General features: G+C 34.8%; 1 protein-coding gene across 1 annotated transcript; it reads right to left on the bottom strand.

Annotated features, from left to right (window-relative positions):
* Nucleotides 1-1,882: 1,882 nt before the first annotated feature.
* Nucleotides 1,883-14,390, bottom strand: AGR3 (anterior gradient 3, protein disulphide isomerase family member; the record flags this gene model as incomplete). The annotated part of the gene is made up of 7 exons (XM_079931770.1): nt 14,194-14,390; nt 10,128-10,191; nt 4,131-4,183; nt 3,511-3,587; nt 3,214-3,277; nt 2,685-2,768; nt 1,883-1,932 (listed from the first exon to the last, which is right to left on the bottom strand). Exons 1-7 carry the CDS (start codon nt 14,300-14,302, stop codon nt 1,883-1,885), a joined length of 501 nt encoding a protein of 166 aa, XP_079787896.1. The 5' UTR covers nt 14,303-14,390.
* Nucleotides 14,391-20,134: the final 5,744 nt, after the last annotated feature.

Raw genomic sequence — 20,134 nt, 5'->3', positions numbered from 1 at the left:
ATATCAACTAAGATATAGAATTTAATTGTTAAAGTAGAGTAGAGAAGGAAACTAAATTGGTTACAAGACTACCCTGATTAACATAACTTATTTTCAAATTATATACATATAAACTAGATGTATAGTAAATGTTAGTGTATGTATAATTATATGCATAATTGAATTATATGTAATTTAAATACATATGATAAAAATATAAAGGCACATATATTTTCATGGTAAAGAATAATCAATTTAGTAACATTTTTACACTAATTGAAGAAAAACAAGTGAATATTCTATTTTATTAGTTCTTAAATCAGCAACCTAATTGTCAACTGGTTCCTTCTTAGTTCACTGCAATGACCATGGACATTTTCTGCTTCTGCACTGTTTATGCAACAATGAAATCAGTTATATTAGTCTTCATACATTATATTATTAGAGTATGCCAGTACACTTTGGTCTCTTAGAATGCATTAAAAAATTAACTCCAGGGCTTCCCTGGTGGCACAGTGGTTGAGAGTCCGCCTGCTGATGCAGGGGACACGGGTTCGTGCCCCAGTCTGGGAGGATCCCACATGCTGTGGGGCGGCTGGGCCCGTGAGCCATGGCTCCTGAGCCTGTGCGTCCGGAGCCTGTGCTCCGCAACGGGAGAGGCCACAACAGTGAGAGGCCCGCGTACCGGAAAAAAAAAAAAAAATTAACTCCAAACTTCGATCTAAAATTAAAAAATAGGATATTTAATATTCTTTTGCAGTGGGAATACATGGATATCTAGTGTTGATGGTCTTGTAAACTGTTTATATCCAAATAGATCAGTTGCAGAAAGTCTGCTTAAAATGAACTGAATAATGATCAGATAAAACTTGGAAGAAACTTTTCTTTCTCTGACTCATGAAACATTGGACTTAATCAGACATCAGTATCATAGATGTTGTATATCTGTCTCATATAAATGTGTACCTTTATATTTCAAAACATCAAGTTATTTAAATGTAATCAAATCCTATGGATTAGGAAACATATTCCCATCTGAAATATTCTCTCATTTCTGAGAATTATTCCCAGCTGATTATGGGGTTTCCATTAGTAATTAGAATTACTCCAAATGATTAGGGAAATTTTTTCATAAAAAATTAGGATTTTTGTGTGTGTGTTATTTAAAGGAATAGAAGACATGAATGTGATCCTACAAAAGCTTCCCCTGAAGAATTGAGTTGGTGGTTGAATGTTTAATAATTTCAGAATGGATAGATTCCTCTTCTGCTAGTTAACTGGAGGTATTCTTTAATATTCTGGAAGCAGTTACATTCTTCTTAAAAAGATTAAAAGTGTTAAATATCCACCCAGTAATCAAGCAAAACTTATTTAAAGTTTTAAAATATATTTTAAATTTATTGTAATTACTTTTTAAGTGTCTGTTTTAAAGTAAAAAAAAAGAAATAAATGGTTAACTCTAAAAGTTATGCTGCTAAAAGTTAAATAATAAGTGGCTAGCGATGCATCCGTTTGCTTTGGCAACATGCAGATCATTTATGACCTAAACTTGCAGGTTCGATATAATAGAGGGATCAGAATTAAGATTAGCTTACTTGGTGGAATGGATGATAGATGAGGAAATAGAAACAAGCAGTGTAGACACCTCTTATTTAGGTCTTCCTGTCTCCACTATAACTATCAGCAAGCTTTCTTTGCTACTGATGCAGGCAGAAATCAAACCACAATATTGTCATGCTCTGGTTTTGATATTTATTGAAATATCATTTTACCTTCCTAAGAATATGCAAACACATTAAAAGTCTAAATGGTAATGTTACAAAATTCATTTACCTGCCCATTAGTATTAGTCAATTAGCCAGAAGTTTTTCTTCGTGACATTTGACCTCTTAGAGGTAATACATTATAACTCGGATTGAATAAGTTTTAATGCTTTCTTCATGTTTTCTATCACTGTAATAGAAGTAAATATATATTATTCTATTAGTAAATGAGAGTACCAAGTTTTTTAATTAACCCCTAAATCTAAAATTGGCCCATTAAAATTAACAGCTATAAAGATTTGGGGATTTATCTGCAACCTTAAAGAATATTATGCTAAAAGTGTACATGTAAATTTAAGGATTAGACCATTCAGAGCTGGTTAATTAACTTAATGTTAAAAAATTTTATCAAAGGGATTTTGAGGGAGTATCTATTTTGTTAACTGATTATTTTGTAGCAGTATTGCTGGATATGACAGGCATAGCTCTCTTGTTAAACATAGTTGATAGTGAATATTGCAAAAATGAAAGTCCCAAGTCAGACTGTATTTCCTTGCTTATAGGCATTAAAGGAAGAGAAAAGATTTAATTATGATCACTTTGAGGAAATCACATATAATCTTTCATACCAGAAGAATGGACTGGCTTTCTTAAGGTTTAATTTTCATGTGTACTCTATTCTTTTTGGTGGTGTTAACATTTAGTGATCATAAGAACTATTAGAGATCCCTGTTGAAGAAAGATTCTGAGGTGCCCCAGAAATTCTGATCTTGATGGGAGCTAAGAGTTTGCATATTAACCACTATCTCCACTACCAGCCCCAGGGACTGTGATGTGTGGGTAGCACTGTTTGTGGGGAAGCACCCATGTAGGGTATCACTGACCCTTCTAACAGTCAAGTGTTGCTAGTATCACTGTTCAAGATAATTTGTGAATACTTACATAGCGGTAAATCCTGAGGTTCATATGTATATAATCTGTTTGAGTATCTTCCAGTTATATCAGCTCTGACTGTTAAAGAAGGATCTGCCAAGAAAAAATAAGTACCTTACATATTATTTAAAATATTCTGAAAATCATTCTTGCCTCTTACTCTAAAACAAACGTTAAGCAAATTTATAAGCAAAATCAGTTTTCATACATGTGAATTTATTGTGAGTTAATCTGAATTCTCATTTTAGTGTGTCACAGGTCTCTGTCAACATGTAATAGTTTAGAGAACAATACTGAAACTACATTGGGATATTGATTTCATAGCATCAGTTAATTTAAAACATTAAAATTTAATATTTATAAGTTACAAGTTATAGATATAATGAGTTTGATTGTTGACCTAACAAGAACTGTTAATGACTGGGTTACTAATGACTTCCCTTTAAAAGGAATAGTACTTGAAATAGCATTTAAAAGTAAATAAAAGCAAGAAGGCTACTGATTTTCTAAATCTGATGGAAAGAGATTATACAATTACCCACAAACATGATTCTAGGCACATATTGTCCATCAGGTGATAAATTCTTATCAGTGGTTTCATGCTAGCAAAAAGATGAAAAAAAAGAATGTTATTGGATTGGATTGTTTTTAACAGTTGATTTAAGAATATTTTATGTAAACAAGCCTTTCAGTAAGTTATATATTTTGGCCTCTTACAATTCTATGTAACATTCTATATCCATTAATACTTTATAGCTCTTTTTGTCTTCAAAAAAAGAGATTCAGCTTTTCCACTGAATTGAGATATTAAGAAAACATTGTAGAGGTCAGGTACCATGAGATTCAGCATGATGAAATTATTCTGAGCCATTTCTTGTATTTCTTTATTTTGGGCAAACACTTTTTTTAGTGCTGTGGGAGAAAACATAATGTCAATTAGTTTCAAGGATCAAGACGCCTTCAATATAATGTAGCAAAATTAAGCTAGTATTTTGCATTTGTTTGCATCTGTAACTTGGATATAAATAGTTCATTGGCCCATTGCCACTTCGTCTCTAACTGGAAATCAATGAGGGACAGAGTCTATCCAAGAAGACATCAAGAGAGAATCACATTGATGAAATCACCAGTTTTACAATGTCATGTAATTCATTGACTCATTGGTTAAAATAGCATCTTCTTTCAGCCATTTTTCCTACCTTTTTGGGGGGGGAACAGGGGAGGAAGAAGGATATAAAATTCTAAAGGACATGTAATATGAATATATTCAATAGATTACTAACAATCATTGTAGTCTTTAAGCACCTTAGTAAAATGGTGGTACTCTAGCAGTTGTCCTTTTTTTTTTTTTTTTTTTGGAATAGAGTTTCCTGAGTGCCTTCTTAACAATTTGTAACCAGGTCACTTTCCTACTTCATATTGGAGATACAATAAGATCTCAGGAGCAAAAATTACCTTGGCAGTATTGACAGTCCTCCAAGTGATGAATAACCATCAGTGGCTTGTTACTAAACAGAGAGAGTGTGGAATTGAGCCAAGTGATTAATCTGAGTTAAAATGTACAGTGAAATTAGATTTAAGATTCTCATACTTTCTATGAGACGTAAAGTAAACATCTCAGCCTGACAAATCACAGCGCTGTAGTGTGTAGTCCTCTTAGTCATAACATGGCCTCAGCACTGAAGCATCAGCGTCACCAGAAATGTAGCTCATTAGAAATGTAAATTCTCAGGCTCCCTCTTGGGCCCACTCAGTCAGCATCTGGGGGGGTGAGGTCCAGGAATCCTTAGCTTAACAAGCTTACCAGGTCGTTCTTATGTATACTGTAGTACAGTTAGAAAAATAAAAGTCAATTCTGTCTCCATAGATGAAAGGATATTATGAGCAAGGTAGTATTCATTTCCAATGAACATCTGGTATAAAATTTTGGAATTGTCGAAGTTTTTACTTAGGTTTTTTGTTTGTTTTTCAAAAAGTCTATTAATATTTGACCATTTTCACAACCTTTTATTCTTGTCACAACACAATTACCAACAGTCTCAGGGAGAGTTCCTTTCCTATATATTTTTCAGTGTCATTTTGATTTTAACTCTCTGAAGAAAAGTTTTGGTGGTAGCTCATTGACTACCCTGCTGTTTAGAATACGAGAAAAATTAGAATGTTAACTACAGTAAAGGACAAAATAATTATGATTCGGGTATATAAGATGTTTTTAAAAATGTTTCTTTAATTTTGCAAGGATGCTAGGTACAAAAAGAGATAGACGAGTGTATATGTATCAAGCATAAATCTTTTTAAAAACAACAGATGTAATCATATGAAATACTTGTTACTGAATAATCCTGTTTTTTCAAACTTTAGTCTCAAAAGTGTTAAATAACACACTTTGAAGTGTAAATAATTTCATTTAATCCTCAAACTTAGAATATAAGTTAATTTTAGGTAAGAATAAATCCTACAACTTATCTCTTAAAATTTATAACATAGAAAGCTAACATTTGCCAACAACTTCACATTTACTGGTGAAAGAGCAGATTAGATATCCAATGAATGAAATATTATTACCTCTTTTTAATTAGTAGAAAACTGAGCCTAAGAATATTCATTGACATTTCTTTAGAGACACATAGAGAGCTTAGACCTCCTAAGCACCAAGTAGTAATTCTTTTACTAGATAACTTTTTCTCTGATTGCACTTAGGTAGATAGAGGTGTCCTGCGATGGAGAGCAATTCAGGGGCATGAGTCATTCTGATTTCCTGAACTGCTACCCTTTCTTCCCAGCACAGCAGCTGGAAATAAGGATAGCTCTGTGTAAGGAAAGACATTGATGTAACTCTTGGAAAACTAATTTCTCCATCAGATTTCTGGCCAACTGGAGTCCAAGGAAAAATGTATCAAGACCACAGAATACTCAGTCTTAATAGTTCAGCTTTCAGTGGGTTGTTCAGACAGTCAAACCAAGACAGTAATCCGTTTTAGGAAAAGCTTCTGTTTCTGGCAGACACTGAATTAGGAACACCTGAAAAAGGGCTCAGAAACTTTTAAAGCAAAGAGGCAGATGGTAAGTTATTTGAGGTTTTGCAGCCCATGTGGTCTTGTTCACAACCGCTCACCTCTGCTGTTATTGCACGAAAGCAGCCATGGACAGTATGCAACAAGGTGAGAGTGGCCGTGTTATAGTAAAACTTAATTTATAGCACTGGAATTTGAATTTCAAGTAACTTCCATGTTTCACAAGATATTATTCTTCTTTTGATTAAAAACATTCTTTTAATGTAAAAATCATCCTTAGCTCACAGACCAAATTATCAATAAAACAGGTGGTCCCTAGTCTTATGGTTACCAGGGGCGAAGGGGAGGGGGAGAGATAGACTGGGAGTTTGGGATTGACATGTACACACCACTATAGATAACCAACAAGGACCTGCTGTATAGCACAGGGAACTCAGCTCAATATTCTGTAATAACCTAAATAGGAAAAGAATTTTAAAAAGAATAAAAAAAAATAAAGCATTTTAAATTGTGAAAAAAAAATCTTATGAAGTAGCACATCAGATTATGAGAAACTCGAGTGAGAGAAAGAGTAAAAATTTTGGGGAGCTGTACTTCTGAGATGCTCTAAAACCAGAGCCTTCCAAGCCTAGCTGCTTATCAGCATCATTTGGTGAATTATCTTTTAAAATTCTACATGTTTTTCATTGAAAATAAGTTACAAATTCAGATGGTTTAAAATTCAAAAGTTAAAAAAGTAAAAATTCTTTCTCCCATCCTGCCTTCAAGAAGTAAGCAGTGTTACCATTTTCTAAGTTTGCTTCCAGAGTTTTTCAGGTCATATAACAAAATACACATGTGCATATGCATATGCTTGTGTATATACTTATGTAAATGTATATGATTATGAATTGTGTATGTTCATATGCATGTCCATATGTATATATATTTATCCTTTCTTTTTTAAAAATACAAATACTAGCACGCTATACACATGTATTTGCATTTGGCTTTTTTAGCATAATCATATATCTTGGATGTTATTCCCTTGTGATTTTGTATAATATTCCATTATATGGATCATCTTTACTTTATTAGTCTCCTCAAAATAGATATTTAAATTCTTTTCAATCTTTTATGTTTAGATTGTTTTCAGACATTTAAAAAGATGCTTTGGTGAACATGATGTTACTTACATATAATTTTGTGCATGGGTGGGTATATTTGTAAATAAATTTCCAGAAGCGGAGTTTCTGCGTCAGAGTATGTGCATTTATAATTTTGATGCACTGTATATACTTTCCTTAGAAGCTGTACCAATTTATATTCTCTCTGATAATGTGAGAACTAAGTATTTACTCTCACTAAAACTGGTTATTGAGCTTTTAATTCTTTTATCCAGTAGGTGAAAGAGGGAAGTTAATGTAGTTTTACTTTCTTATAAAAAATAGTCACCATATGATCCAGCAATTCTACTTCTGGGTATATACCCAAAGAAAATGAAATCACTATTTCACTATCTCAAAGGGATATCTGCATCCCCATGTTCATTGCAGCATTATTTACAATAGCCAGGACATGGAAGCAACCTAAGTGACTCTCAGTACATTTGTGACAACGTGAATGAACCTTGAGCATATTATGTTAAGTAAAATAAGTCAGAGACAAATACTATATGATCTCACTTATATGTAGAATCTGGAATTTAAAAAAAAAGTAAAAACCAAACTCATAGAAACAGAGAGTAGATTGGTGGTTTCCCAGGGTGGGGGATTGGGAGGTGGGGAAAATGGGTAAAGGTGCTCAAAGGGTACACACTTCCAGTTATAAGATGAGTGAGTCCTGGGAATGTAGTGATGACCAGAGTTAACAATACTGTATGGTATACTTGAAAACTGATAAGAAAATACATCTTAAAAGTTCTCAACACACACACACACACACACACACACACACACACGTTAACTATGTGAGGTGATAATTAACCTTATTGTGGTCATCATTGTGCAATATATACATACATCAAATCATCACATTCTACACCTTAAATCTGCACAATGTTTATGTAAATTATATCTCAATAAAGCTGTAAAAAATAATCTTACTCATATGTTTAGGTTACTAATTTTTTTATTCTGTGTACTATCTTTCCTATCTTATGTTCATTTTTTCAAGGTCATTGCCTTGACCTTTTTCTTATTAATCTATATGAGTACTTTGTATATTAGAGAAATTCACTCTTGTAATATGAGCTATAGTTTTCTGTTAGTTTTGTATTTTTTGCCTTTTTCGTTTGCTTATGATAAATTTCTGGTTTGCAGAAATTTGCATAATCAAAAATATTAGTCATTTATTTTAGGATTTTTCTTTCTTCTTTTTTTTTTCCTTTGGCCATACTCAACTCTAAAGGAGGACTAGGGTGAGGCAAGGGTAGCATCTAGGGCACAAAAATGAAGTGTTTGTTTTTGCGTCCTAGACATCCCTCATGCCTCACCCTAATTGTACCCTACTCCAAGAATTTAAAGGAATAACAGTTTTGTAATAGTGTCTTCTAGTACCTTAATGGTTTCATCCTTATAATTAATCTTTATAATTTATTTTGATGTAAAATATGAGGTATAGATACAAATTTTTTTATTTTTCACAAATGGCTATCAAATTCTAACAATTATTTTACATACTCTATCTCTCCTACTCCTGATTCAAAATGCCACTTAATCATGTAAACAATTTCTGTAGTATCCAGTTTTCTGTTCTCTCCATTCTATTCAATTCATTTACCGGTAACATACTGTGTTATTAAAATGTTTCATATTGATTAAGGGCTAGTCCCCACTGATTTCTTCTCAGAATGTTCCTAACTATTTAAGTCTGTCTATGTTTCCATTTCAATTTTAAAATCACTTAAAAACTTGTACTAATATATTGTGATTGTCTTAACAAATTTTTTAGCTATAGAGAGGATTGACATTTTTACGATATTGAATCTTCCTCTCCAAGAACATGATATCCCTTCACATAGGTTTGTAATTTCTTTCCTCACTAGTACATTTAGTTCATACAGATTTTGTACATTTTCTGTCAAGTTTATCTGGGGATATTTCATCTTTTTTTATTGCTATTTTATATAAGGTATTTTGTAACTGCCTTTAACTATTTTGATTATATATATATATATAAAAATGCTGTCGGTTTCTAGGTATTAATTTAGTCTCATCTAATTTAACTGAATCTTCGTAGTTCTGATACTTTGGGCTGATTCTCAAGTTTTTCACAAACACAATCATCAGCTGCAAATGAGGATTCTTTCACTCTCTCCTTTGTAAGTTTTTCTCATCTAATTGCATTGGTTAGTATCTCCAGAACAATGTTAGTAATTGTGGTGATTAAAGAATCCATCAGTGGGATACTTTAATTGTTTTTCCTCGGTAAGCATGATGTTGACTTTTTTGCTGGGATGGATAAGTTTTTTAACTTCAAATATGGATTTGGCATTGTATTAAATGCTTTTTCTTAGCATTTGTGGAGATAGGAGATACTTGTATGATTTGTGTCCTTATAAATATTAAATTATTTTAATTAATAGATTTCTTAATCTTGAATCTTTTGGCTTTCCCAGACTGAATCTCACTTTATCAGGGTATATTTTTTTAGTGTTCTGCTGTCTGCTCTTTGCTAATATGTTGTTTGTTTTTTACATTTCTATTTGGAAATAAGATTATTCTGTAGACTTTTTTTTTTTTGGTAATATTTGTCTGGTGTTGAGAGTGTTTTAGCCAGTTCTTATTTGGAATCTTTTCTTTTTCTTCAAAGAGTTGAATTGAACATTCTTTAGATATTTGATAAATTCTTGGGGTGCTTTTAAAAGTACAAGTTTCTCAGCTCCATCCCCAAAGATTTAGTAGATCTTTAGTAAATCACGTCACTCTTGGTCACTGAGTGCCTGGCACATAGAAGTGGATACTCAGTAAGCAGTTGACCCTGAATATGGATTTTTAAAAAAGCTCTCTGAGTCGTTCTGATGATCAGACAGCCTTGAGAAGTGCTGCTATAAGTCAGGTTCCTGTTTAAGCTTGTATAATGCCCAGTGAGTGATGCTGTTTTGTTTATACAATTTATATTCAAAGTTTGCTTGGTGGATGTTAACTAGACTTATTGTGGTAATCATTTTGCATATATACAAATATCCAATCATTAAGTTGTATATCTGAAACTAATATAATGTTAAGTCAATTATTCCTCAGATAAAAAAGCTTGCTTGGATAATTAAGAAATTAATACAGAAGTGTCTAGAGCTGTTGTTTATAAAAAAATTCTAATAGCAACTCTTAGTCCAAACAGAATACAATATCAGAGCAAATTCTTATTGTATCCTCTGAAAAGCTAACATGCTAGTGTTTGGCTCTCCTGTGAGGAGGTATCTGTATCATCTGTCAAAGTTAACTGAGAGGTGTTTTACCTTTTTTGAATATGAAAGAGACCTTCCTCATAAGTCTGCATCCAAGTGATGTCATCTCCCCATCCTAAACAGAAGAGAGAAATCAATGTGTTAACTCAGGACTACCAAAGAGTTCTGAATTGGGGGTGTGATAACCAGGTATCTATCTACAGATATTTAAGCTACCAAGCAGTTGTCTGACATAAGGTATGGAGGATACATAATTATAACTAGATACAAAGAGGTTGTGTCCTTTCAGGTGATATTACTGAGGTTTTGTGACTATGTTTTAAATCTTAAGGCCCATGGCCTTGAACCCAGTAAGTGTTCAGTAGATGCTATTATGATTAGTGGTGATTGAAAGGACATCTCTGGACCATGCAAGAGCTCTCACTTTCAGAATGTACAGGAGGAAATAACAGTTAATCTTTGCATACTTTGTAAATCTGTCGGGAATACTTTGGGCTATACTGAACAGCGTCCTTGAATCTTGAGTGTCAAGAGATGTTGACTCCTTCGAAGTCATAACACATCATTGAAAAAAAGGAATTTCAAATTTTGCTTTGAGTTTTAACGGAAAACAATTCTGGCATGGGAATTTCATGGTTGAGAGACTCAATAAAACCCTTGTTTTGGAAGCATCCGAAAGAGTGGAGGAGAGGGAAACAGAACACAACGAGTAGAGAGAGAACCCACTAGCTTTTTTTTTAAAGAATCAATTTTATTTATTTATTTATTTATTTTGGTTGCATCGGGTCTTCATTGCTGCACATGGGTTTTCTGTAGTTGTGGCGAGTGGGGACTACTCTTCGTTGCGGTGTCCAGGGTTCTCCTTATGGTGGCCTGTCCTGTTGCGGAGCACAGGCTCCAGGTGCACGGGCTTCAGTAGTTGTGGCGCACAGGCTCAGTAGTTGTGGCTCACGGGCTTAGTTGCTCTGCAGCATGTGGGATCCTCCCGGACCAGGGATCGAACCTGTGTCTCCTGCATTGGCAGGCAGATTCTTAACCACTGCGCCACTAGGGAAGTCCCCCCACTAGCCTTTAAAGAAATGATGTGAGTAGTTGGGAATGTGTATTAGAGATTGAAGAATAAGACCATTGAAGAGAAGAATGCACAAAACATCCAGAAATATTTCCAAGTATTTTCAGGAAATGTCTCAGTCTATGGATGAAAAAGGTTGAATTAATTTGAAAATAGAAATAGTTTCAGGCTATTTTGGACCCAGATTTTTTCATAAGTTTCATATGTTGTCAGACTGGAGTTCCTGGTTTTGATACCATGGCTTAAAGGTGTCCAGGACTTATGAAGCAGAATTATGAAGCAGGATAAATATGATCCCATGATTTCTGCCTGCTGGGTTTTGGTTTGTTTGTTTTTTAATAACAGCTTTATTCAAATATAACTCATATGCCAATACAGTTCATCCATTGAAAGTATATACATTCTTTTAATATATTTACATAGTGTGCAATCATCACCACAATCAATTTTGGAAGATCTTCATCACTTCAGAAAGAAACCCTGTACCCTTTAGTTATCACCACGCAATTCTTTCATCTCCTACAACCCTAAGAAATGGCTAATCTACTTTGTCTCTATAGATTATCTTATTCCAGACATTTCATATAAGTGGAATCATATAAGATGCGATGTATCTTATGACTGGATGCTTTCAGTTAATACAATGTTTTTAAGGTTCATCCATGTTGTGGCATGTATTAGGACTTCATTCTTGGGCTAAATATTATTCCATTTTATGGATATACCACATTTTGTTTATCCATTTATCAGTTGATGGACATTTAGGTTGTTTCTAGTTTTTGGATTTTATGAATAATACTGCTATGAACATTTGAGTGCAAACTTCAGTGTGAACATATGTTTTCATTTTTCTTGGGTATAATCCTTAGAAGTGGAATTGCTGGATCAAATGGTAACTATAACTTTAACTTTCTGACAGTTTTTCCAAGTGAGTGCATTATTTTACACTCTTACCAGAAGTGTTGTTGGTTTGTTTTTGCCTGACCTTAGAATCCTAACATTGGAAGACATCTTACATTAGCTTAGTACCCCAACCTTAGCAGGAATGCTTCCTATCTGTAATAACCCTGAAAGACTTTCTTTACAACTTTACTCAAACACATGTAGTAAGTTTATGCCACGTTTTGCATTAGATAAAAGTTATTTTGGAAACAGCCAGTGAGACTGTGTTCCTACTTAATTTCCCTATTCTGTTGCAAATATCATTCAATGCCAGAATGTCAGCAGTGGGAAGAATTACTGTTCTCTGCTTCTGTTTAACTTAGTTCCACAAATATTGAAGGAACATCTGCTATATGCCTTGCTCCACTTAGCACTGGGTGTATGCAGGTAAGACAATACAGTCTTATTGTTCTCTGTTCATTATCATGATTCCTAATTCCTAATCCATTACTGGCTATGCTTACTTATCTTCTGAGATTTTATTCATTCTCCAGTATGTATTTATTGAGTACTTACTGTATGCCAGGCACTGGACCAGGTGCTGGACGCAGAGCAGTTTTGGTTTAAAAGGAAGTTAAGATTTGGGGTTCACTTTTTTATTGAACCATTTCTTACCTTTTTCCAATTAATACTCCCTTTTCTCCCTAACACTGTGTCTGTTTAACTGGGGCTGCTCTGCCCTCTAAGAGGCTCCATATGCTACTTGGTACACTGTAGACAAATTTCCCTTTCACCTGTACCTTAAATCCTCATTCTCAGTTGTTTTCTATGTGCCAGTAGAAGATAAAGGCTTAACCAAATGCAAACCATTTCTGAATAATGGAGTTCCCAGCTGCTATCAGTCATCTCCCCTATTGACATAGTTTAACTGAAATAACAGACTCGTCACGTTGTTTAAAATTTCTTGTACGTATTGAGTATATTTTTCATAAAATTCACCAGTTTTAATGGACATTTGGAAGTGAATACACAGAATATTGATACCTTAATTATAGTTACAGCATGCTGCTTAACTCAGCCCTCGAGGGTCTTTAAGGGCAGTGACTTTGATCTTTGGCACTTTAAGGCTACTGAGTTCATTGTTTTATAACTGTTGCATGTATATATGGAGGTACATGATAAATTACACTTAGGAAAATATTTCCCTCTTTTATTTATTTTGCAAAACTTACCAATTTTTTTAGACTTATAGTTTCTGTGATTTTAAACTGAACACTGGCTGAACACTGACAGGCAATTGGCTGGTACCCAATACATCTCATCTGTTAAGGAATGAATTAACTTGGAAAGAAAGTCAATATTTTAAAATTTGAAATTATGCTGTAGTTGATCTCCATTTGTTTGCTCCAGTCACATTACCATTCCAAGTACCAGTCAAGTGTTTTTTGGTTTGTGTTACTAATTTAGAATTAGCTATTTGGAGACAAATGATTTTCTTTCCATTTCTGGTAGCTGGAAATGTAGGAATCAATTCTGAGAATTTTCTTTATGAATTATTTCTTTGCAGATGAAGATATAATTGTTTCTCAGGCCAAAGTAAAACAGTGGGTACAAAATAGAAATGTTTTCAGTGTAGCCAATGACAAATCTAGATTATGTCCTCTAAAAATACTGCAGCTGTTTTCTGGAGTCAGCATAGCCAACACTTGGTTAACCAAAATTCTTGGAGGGTGGAGATAAAGTATAATTTTCTGGGGACCCCAGTGTAAAATCATTCCAAATTATTTTCTTGCCTGAATAAAGAGAGGACAGGGCACTGGAACAGATTTTGAGGGAATCCTGATTGCATTTAGGATATCAATATAACGTATCAATCAATAGCATTTTGCAGGACTCTGGTTACCAAAGTTATAGGCAATGAAACCAGTTCTCCACTATTTCTATAGAAGATGCAGCAAATTGTTGTTTTTCATTTCATGTGGCTCACTCTTTAAAATTAACTGATCCTTTCTGTTGTTTTTTTTTTCTCCTATTTTAAAGTGATACACAACAAAAAATTTCAGTTAATTGAGTTGGCTTTATAACTAGACTACAGGCAAGAGATGATGAATTTTAAAACAATCCAAATGACTGAGTCCAGAAAATAAAATGAGATTCCAGTACCTCTTGAGAGTGTCTGAGGAGGTCTTTTTCCCTTTTTGATTGCCATGGCAAGGTTAGAAGAAACCGTGATGAGTAAGAGACAGACGACCAAAGCTGAGTGTAACATCATATCTTCTTAAGAATCCCTCAGAAGCAGCTGGATGGTAAAAAATAATTGTCAGAATCTGGTAGGTTACCTCAGGCTGTCATTAAGACATTTGTTAAGAGACCAGACCTGTGCTGCCAGATTGCTCTGCTTGTGTGAATTGACATGGTACAACCACCTAGAACTTTCACATTTTATTTGTAAATTATTGTAAAAATACAGTCAACTCAATAGATGTCCACTTGATGAAAAGCCACATTCCTGGCATCCTGGGAGCAGTACAATGAAGTTGAAAGAGCACTGGACCAGGGCACCCAAAGCCTACTTCTGATGGTATTCTAGTGCTCACGGAACTGCATTAAAACTCTAATAAGATGATATTGATTAAAGGCCTTGCAACTCCTAAGTGCAATGGAAAGGTGACGTTTGTCATGCATAAATATTCTTTGCCCTTTGATTCTTCTTGATCTGATAGGTTAAGATGACATTTTAACTCTGCCAAGACAGTAAGATTAGGCATGAACAAATACTGCTTAAATTAGAACTGAGGAAAATCAGAATATGGAGGTTCTTGTTCTTCAGTTCCTCTACAGTTGCTTATCTTTTTTATCCTTCCATCATTTACTCAGCCTTTTGCCCTTAAATTTACAACCCTGCCCTATTTAAAATTCATTCCTCTCATTTTTAGTATCTTTATCTAGCCAGCAGTACATCCCTCTCCTGGATTGAAAATGGTTAGTTTGGTCCTATTTAAATTATTTTCGTTCCTAATCTGCAAGGGACCCACTTTTAAATTATTTTGTATTGAGAAACCCTGTTAAACAATAACCATGGTGCTGATAAGGATCGCAGTTTAAGTTCCTATAACTTATTAATACTGTGAAACATTTCAGCATGCCATCTTTTACCTTATGGGCGTCATCTTGTACCATAAAGACTGAAACAAAGAAAGGGTAGATTTCAGTAGGGGATAAAGACAGCTGACTCTGGAACACAAAGTCCAATGTGGGGAGGGTAGACTCTGTCAGAGTGAAAGTTGCAGTGGAAAAATTGAAGCAACCATCTAGGGTAGGGTCTTAACTTGGGTCCGGTGAGCTTCTAGAAGGTCTATGATTGAGCTCCTGGAGTCTCAAAAATCCCTGAATTGTCTGTAACATTTTATGTGCCTTTGTTCTCTTTTCTGGGGAAGAGAGCCCCTAATTGCCTTAAGATTCTCCGAGGGATCTCTGGAAGTAAAGAGTTAAGAAAAAGCTAATCTGGAGGAAGCATTAGGAAAAGTTCTTTATGAGAGAGACAGAGATTAGTAGGTAGAATCTACAGCAAAAGAGAGAAGTGATAACTTCACCATCTTCTTATTTTAAAGCTGCCAAATTTAGAACGAATAGGAACTGAATTTTTTCAAATTTCAAGTTGCTATGTATTATTGTCAGATTGTTCTACTTAAAAATCAAAATGTTTTTTTGTTTGACATTGATAAATTGTAAAATAGATAGTAAATATATTCTATGACAAAGCCAATCAATTTATATATTATTATCTTTGGATGAACAGTAATTTCCCTGGTAAACAGAACATGAGTTAGTTATGATCCTATAGTATCAGATGCGTGGGTAAAGCTCCTTGGGGGACACGGATGAATATGACACGGTCATGGCCCTGGAGCAGCTCACATTGCCCTCCGCAGGCAAATAACCACACGTCTACAATTAGGTGTTAAAAACACAGATAGTTAGCATTTTCTGACACAGTATTTCACTTTTCAAAAGTAATTTAATGTAAGTCATTTACTTAAATATTATGTAAAAATTCTCTATAAAAGAAAACTGGGAGTGAGATTTTACATTCTTTTTTAATATTCTTTTCCATTATGGTTTATCACAGCATATTGAATATAGTGCCCTGTGCTATATAGTAAGATCTTGTTGCTTATCCATTCTATATATACTAGTTTGCATCTGCTAACCCCAAACTCTCACTCCATTCCTTTGTGCTCTTTCCTGTGGAAGAGGGCCCCTAAAGAATACTAAAAAAAAATGTATATATATGTATAACTGCATCACTTTGCTGTACAGCTGAAATTAACACAGCATTGTAAATCAACTATACTTCAATAAAAAAATAACAGGGAGGAACAACTGTTACTTGCAGCATAATTTTTAAAGGCTCACTTTTGGTGAATGTTAGTTTATTATAATATCATTAATACACATAAAGAATAAAAGTATGAAGCCAACAAAGGAAATCTAGTTCATTAAAAGAAGAAAAATATCATTTCATTGAACTTGCCCTCTGCTTTACTGAAGACCTCACTTTTGTACAGCGATAATTTGATCCTTTAAATATAACTGAGCTTGACCACTGATTAAGTAATCTGGAAATTTTGCTTGCTTACCTGAACTTGTCAGTGCTCTTGCTGGAAGTGTATTCTGGATATTTCTGGTTAAAAATGGGTGTGGATTTATAGACACACACAGGCACACACACACCTGATCTACAGCCCCACCTGCATTGAAACAAGAGCACAGTCCACCTGCGAACTTAAAAAACAGCCTTGTCTGAAAAATCCGTGCTTCTTTCCAGTTCTCATGCTCTCACACTAAAAAAAAAAGTGTCCTTTTTCTTTCCCTAAATTAAGATTGAGTGTCCTCATAGAATGAGGCCAAATACCACCTTTGTGCTTTTTTCTCGTCTACCTTTTGCTTCCCAAGGTAATTTAATGTTTGGCTGGAGTTCAACACCCAGAAAAAAAAAAAAGAAATGGTGGCAAGAGTGGGGAAGGAACAGGTATAAATGTAGGAACTGTGTGTGCACCATTGTTCTTGATGAAAGGTCAGTGAGGCTTGCAGATTAGATATAAAACAAATAGAAATTCCTCAGGTTTACTCTCTTTACAGGAGTATAATTAACAGCTAAAGAGAGCAGGTCCCCCACCCTTTTTTTTTTTCCCTGAGAGAGAGAAAAAGGAAAAGAGAGAAATAAATAAAAATGCTGTTTTAAAAGTTAACATTTTTATAATTTGATGATTCTTTATAGTCTCTCTGTAAAACCCCTTACCTTACCATGTCAAAAAATAGGAAAACAGGCCATTAGAGATTATATTTATCTAATAGTTAGATTTTTTTAATTGTATAATTAATCCATGATTATGGCAAAACATTTTTAAAGTGTGGAATTGTGTCAAAATAAAAAGTAAAATTCTCTTCCCCTTCACCAGCATCACCTTTCTCTGATCACTCCACCCCCAAAGACACACACATACACACACACACACACACACACACACACAAGTTCTACTTCCTGGACTTAATTACTGTTAAAGTGATCTAGGGCAGGGTCATCAAATCTGGCCCACCTGTTTTCGTACAGACCAAGAGCTACTAATGGTTTTTACATTTAAAAATGGCTGGGTGAAAAATAAAAAGAATCATACTCTGTGACATCTGAAAACCGTATGAAATTAAAATGTCAGTGTCTGTAAATAGAAATTACTGGATGCAGTGCAGCCATGTCCATTTCCTTATTATTGTCTCTGGTTCTTCTTGCATTCTAAGTGGAGTACTGAGACAAGGACTATATGGTCTGTGAAGTCTAAAATATTTACTATCAGGTCTTTTATAGAAAAAGTTGGCTCATCTTTAATTTAGGTGCTTGTTCAACAAATTTTTCCCTTCCTTCCTCCCTTCTTCCCTCTCTTTCTCTTTTTTTTGCTTAATTACTCACTATATTAATAAATGTACTGCTAAAGAATGGAGGTGGTGGCTATCTTCTGACATTAAAGAGAGTATGCTTTGCTTCTAGTATTTTAACTTTGGATATAGAGCTGGTTTGATTTACCAGAAGAAGGCAGCCATTGTTCCTATACTACGTCTCTTGAAAGCAGGAATGTTGGATTTTGTTCTATAAAGATGGATAAATGTACATAGGGTAGCAAATTGATATAGTAAATGTATTCATTTCATATAGTAAATGCATAGTTTTCCTACTGAACCTTTCTTGTGATCCCAAGAGAAACCCCACGTAGCCAGGTTGTATTATTCTTTTACGGTACTACTGATTCATGTATTCATTTAATTGTGCTTTCTTCCTTCTGTAGAATTCTTAAAGGGAACCTTCCTTGGAACATGCTATTGAAATAGAATCCTCCTGCTGAAGGTTAAGGAACTTGACCAACAATTATAATTTTATGTCCAGCACTTACAAAGCAAAGAAACAGCTATGCAGTCATCCCTAAGCTTTCCTCTTAAAGAGAGGGGCACAGCTTTCACTTTCTTCTTGACTGGTAGTGGTTTATAGAAAAATCTTTTTCTTTTTTCTTTTTTTACCATCTATATTGGAATATAATTGCTTTATAATAGTGTGTTAGTTTCTGCTTTATAACAAAGTGAATCAGCTATACATATACATATATCCCCATATGTCCTCCCTCTTGCATCTCCCTCCCACCCCGCCATCCCACCCCTCTAGGTGGTCACAAAACACCGAACTGATCTCCCTGTGCTATGCAACTGCTTCCCACTAGCTATTTTACATTTGGTCATATATATAAGTCCGTGCCACTCTCTCACTTCATCCCAGCTTCCCCTTCCCCCTCCCCGTGTCCTCAAGTCCATTCTCCACATCTGCATCTTTATTCCTGTCCTGCCCCTAGGTTATTCATGACCATTTTTTTTTTTTACATTCCATATATACGTGTTAGCATATGGTATTTTTCTCTTTCTGACTTACTTCACTCTGTATGACAGTCTCTAGGTCCATAATCCACAGTTTCGTTTCTTTTTATGGCTGAGTAATAGTCCATTGTATATATGTGCCACATCTTTATCCATTCATCTGTCGATGGACACTTAGGTTGCTTCCATGTCCTGGCTATTGTAAATAGAGTTGCAGTGAACATCGTGGTACATAATTCTTTTGGAATTATGGTTTTCTCAGGGTATATGCCCAGTAGTGGGATTGCTGGGTCATATGGTAGTTCTATTTTTAGTTTTTAAGGAACCTCCCTACTGTTCTCCATAGTGGCTGTACCAATTTACATTCCCACCAAGAGTGTGAGAGGGTTCCCTTTTCTCCACACCCTCTCCAGCATTTATTGTTTGTAGATTTTTTGATGATGGGCATTCTGGCCGGTGTGAGGTGATACCTCATTGTAGTTTTTTTTATTTTCAACGTCTTTATTGGAGTATAATTGCTTCACAATGCTGTGTTAGTTTCTATTATATACCAAAGTGAATGAGCCATATGCATACATATATCCCCATATCCCCTCCCTCTTGAGTCTCCCTCCCATCCTCCCTATCCCACCCCTCTAGGTCATCACAAAGCACCGAGGTGATCTCCCTGTGCTATGCGGCTGCTTCCCACTAGCTATTTTATATTCGGTAGTGTTTATATGTTGATGCTACTGTCACTTCTCCCCAGTTTCCCCCTCCCCCTATGTGTCCTCAAGTCCATTCTCTATGTCTATGTCTTTATTCCTGCCCTGCAACTAGGTTCATCAGTACCATTTCTTTTTTAGCGTCCCTGTATATGCGTTAGCATACGGTATTTGTTTTTCTGACTTACTTCATGCTGTGTGACAGACTCTGTGTCCATCCACCTCACTACAAATAACTCAGTTTCATTTCTTTTTATGGCTGAGTAATATTCCATTGTATATATGTGCCACATCTTCCTTATCCATTCATCTGTCTGTGGACATTTAGGTTGGTTCCATGTCCTGGCTATTGTAAATAGTGCTGCAGTGAACATTGTGGTACATGTCTCTTTTTGAATTATGCTTTTCTCAAGGTATATGCCCAATAGTGGGTTTGCTTGGTCATATGGTAGTTCCATTTTTAGTTTTTTAAGGAATCTCCA

Source organism: Stenella coeruleoalba (assembly GCF_951394435.1).
Source record: "Stenella coeruleoalba genome assembly, chromosome: 9".
NCBI lineage: Eukaryota > Metazoa > Chordata > Mammalia > Artiodactyla > Delphinidae > Stenella > Stenella coeruleoalba.
The sequence above is the reverse complement of the archived record's forward strand: the minus strand, read 5'-3'. Positions and strand labels throughout refer to the sequence as shown.